The 2714-nt window shown below is 43.6% G+C and overlaps 1 protein-coding gene across 1 annotated transcript; it reads right to left on the bottom strand.

The window, feature by feature from the left end:
• Positions 1–277: 277 nt before the first annotated feature.
• LOC130934053 (uncharacterized) lies at positions 278–997 on the bottom strand. Its single transcript, XM_057863644.1, has one exon. The coding sequence runs from the start codon at positions 995–997 to the stop codon at positions 278–280; it is 720 nt and encodes a 239-aa protein (XP_057719627.1).
• Positions 998–2714: the final 1717 nt, after the last annotated feature.

The raw sequence follows: 2714 nt of genomic DNA, 5'->3' as shown, positions 1-2714 counted from the left end.
AAAGCTAAAAGCAAGATGGTATACACAAGGAAGATCTTACCACGGTGGAGTGCCTCCCACCAAGCACTTTTCTTTAACGTCCTTAAGTTGGACGGTCAGCCACTCAAGCTTCTCCTTCTCTAGGTGCATCCGCCAATAGGAACAACTCTAGCTCTTTTGGGAGCTTGTAGCCATGGTACTTTTTCACTCTATGTCCATTCACCTTGAAAGTTGCTTCACTTTTAGGATCAAAAAACTCCACCACTTTATAAGGCTTTATCTCCTTCACCTTGAAAGGTCATTCCCATCTAGAACGGAGCTTGCCAAACATGAAACGAAGCCTCGAATTGTAGAGGAAAACCTCATCACCTTCTTGAAAGTCTTTCTTCCGGATATGATGGTCATGAAATGCTTTAGTCTTTTCTTTGTAAATCCGGGCATTCTCATGCGCTTTGTTCCTCAAACACTCGAGCTCCTCTAGCTGCAATTTTCTGGCTACTCCGGCTTGGGTTAAATCCATGTTGCACCGCTTTACTGCCCAATAGGCTTTGTGCTCAATTTCCACCAGAAGGTGGCATGCCTTACCATAGACGATCCGGATGGGACTCATACCTAATGGAGTCTTATAGGCCATTCTGTACGCCCATAGTGCAACTCCTAACTGGAGGCTCCAATCCTTCCTTTGCGGATTGACTACTTTCTCCAGGATTCTCTTAATCTCCCAGTTGGACACTCCATAGCACTTGAGCAGTGCCTCTATCTTCCTATTACAAAAGTGGGATCCTTGGTCGCTCACGATTGCTCGTGGCGACCCATAACGGCACACAATATAGTTTCTGATAAAAGAAATGACGGTATTGACGACGTTAAGGCGGGTAGGTATTGCTTCTACCCAATTTGACATGTAGTCAACCTCTAACAGGATATACAGATACCCACTGGAGTTGGAAAACGGTCCCATAAAGTCAATGCCCCATACATCAAATATCTCACAGAACAACATAGGCTGTTGAGGCATTTCATCCCTTTGGGATGTGTTTCCTGACTTCTGACACTGATGGCAAGACACACATAACCGGTTAGCATCCTTGAATAAGGTCGGCTACCAGAATCCACAATCCAACACCTTTTTTGCAGTCCTTTGTGGGCCAAAGTGGCCACCACATTCGGACGAATGGCAAGCTTCAAGAATGGTTAGATTTCGGACTCCGAAACACATCTTTGAATTACTTGGTCTACTCCCCTCTTCCACAAGTGAGGGTCATCCCAAATGTAGTATTTGGAATCACTCCCAACTTATCCCTTTGGTATTTAGAAAAGTTGGGAGGAAAGAGTTTTGCAACCAAGTAGTTCGCCATTGGGGCAAACCAAGGAAAGTTATCCGACACAGCATGCAAGCTATCCAATGGGAATGAGTCATTGATCGGAAATGGATCAGATTTTAAATTCTCAAGGCGGCTTAAATGATCCGCAACCAAGTTTTGAGATCCACTCCGGTCCCTAATCTCAATGTCAAATTCTTGCAAAAGCAAGATCCAACGTATGAGTTTAGGTTTTGACTCATTCTTTGACAATAAGTATTTCAAAGCTGCATGATCCGTGTATATCACTATCTTTGATCCTAGCAAATAAGATCTGAATTTATCTAAAGCATGAACAATAGCTAGGAGTTCCTTTTCAGTAGTGGTATAATTGGATTGTGCTGCATCAAGTGTTTTAGAAGAGTATGCAATGACATAAGGGAGTTTACCATCGTGATGTGCAAGCGTGGCACCTATAGCTTGGTTTGACGCATCGCACATTATCTCAAATGGTAACGTCCAGTTGGAGCCTCGCACAGTCGGTGCCATGGTAAGGGCTCTTCTTAGCTCTTCAAAAGCTTTCACACATTCACTATCAAACTCAAAGTCTACATCTTTTTGGAGTAGGCACGACAATGGTAAAGCAATCTTGCTGAAGTCTTTGATAAAGCGCCTATAGAATCCTGCATGTCCTAAAAACGAGCGGACCTCCCTCACAGATGAGGGATGAGATAAAGTGGTGATAACATCGACCTTGGCCGGGTCTATAGAAATTCCTTCATGAGATACTACATGTCCTAACACCATACCTTGTCTTACCATAAAATGACATTTTTCAAAATTTAAGATAACGTTGGTGTCAACACATCTAGCTAAAACCTTGGCCAAGTTCTCTAAGAAACAATCAAATGAAGTTCCATAAACACTGAAGTCATCCATAAAGACTTCCAGAAAATTCTCCATTAGATCAGAAAAGACACTAGTCATGCACCGCTGAAAAGTAGTGGGTGCATTACATAGTCCAAATGGCATCTTTTTGTAGGCAAAGGTGCCAAAAGGGCAAGTGAATGTGGTCTTTTCCTGATCTTCAAGAGCAATGTGAATCTGGAAGTAACCAGTGAATCCATCAAGAAAACAGTAATGAGATTTACCCGCTAAACGGTCCAACATATGGTCGATAAAGGGCAAAGGGTAGTGGTCCTTCCTTTTAGCGGCATTCAACCTTCTATAGTCGATGCACACTCCTCGCCACGTATTTTGTACTCTCTTGGTGACCACTTCACCATCATCCTTTGTAACCGCAGTGATGCCTGATTTCTCGGGAACAACCTGGACCGGGCTCACCCACTCACTGTCAGAAATCGGGTATATGATACCCGTATCGAGTAGCCTAGTGGCCTCCTTCTTTACCACATCGAGGATGGTTGGGTTGAG

This window comes from Arachis stenosperma, chromosome 6 (genome assembly GCF_014773155.1).
Source record: "Arachis stenosperma cultivar V10309 chromosome 6, arast.V10309.gnm1.PFL2, whole genome shotgun sequence".
In the NCBI taxonomy this organism is placed as follows: Eukaryota; Viridiplantae; Streptophyta; class Magnoliopsida; order Fabales; family Fabaceae; genus Arachis; species Arachis stenosperma.
This window is presented reverse-complemented; position numbering and strand designations above follow the sequence as displayed.

Coding starts and splice junctions, on each gene's coding strand:
- LOC130934053 (XM_057863644.1), bottom strand. CDS start 997: ATGCCTCAACAGCCTATGTTGTTCTGTGAGATATTTGATGTATGGGGC.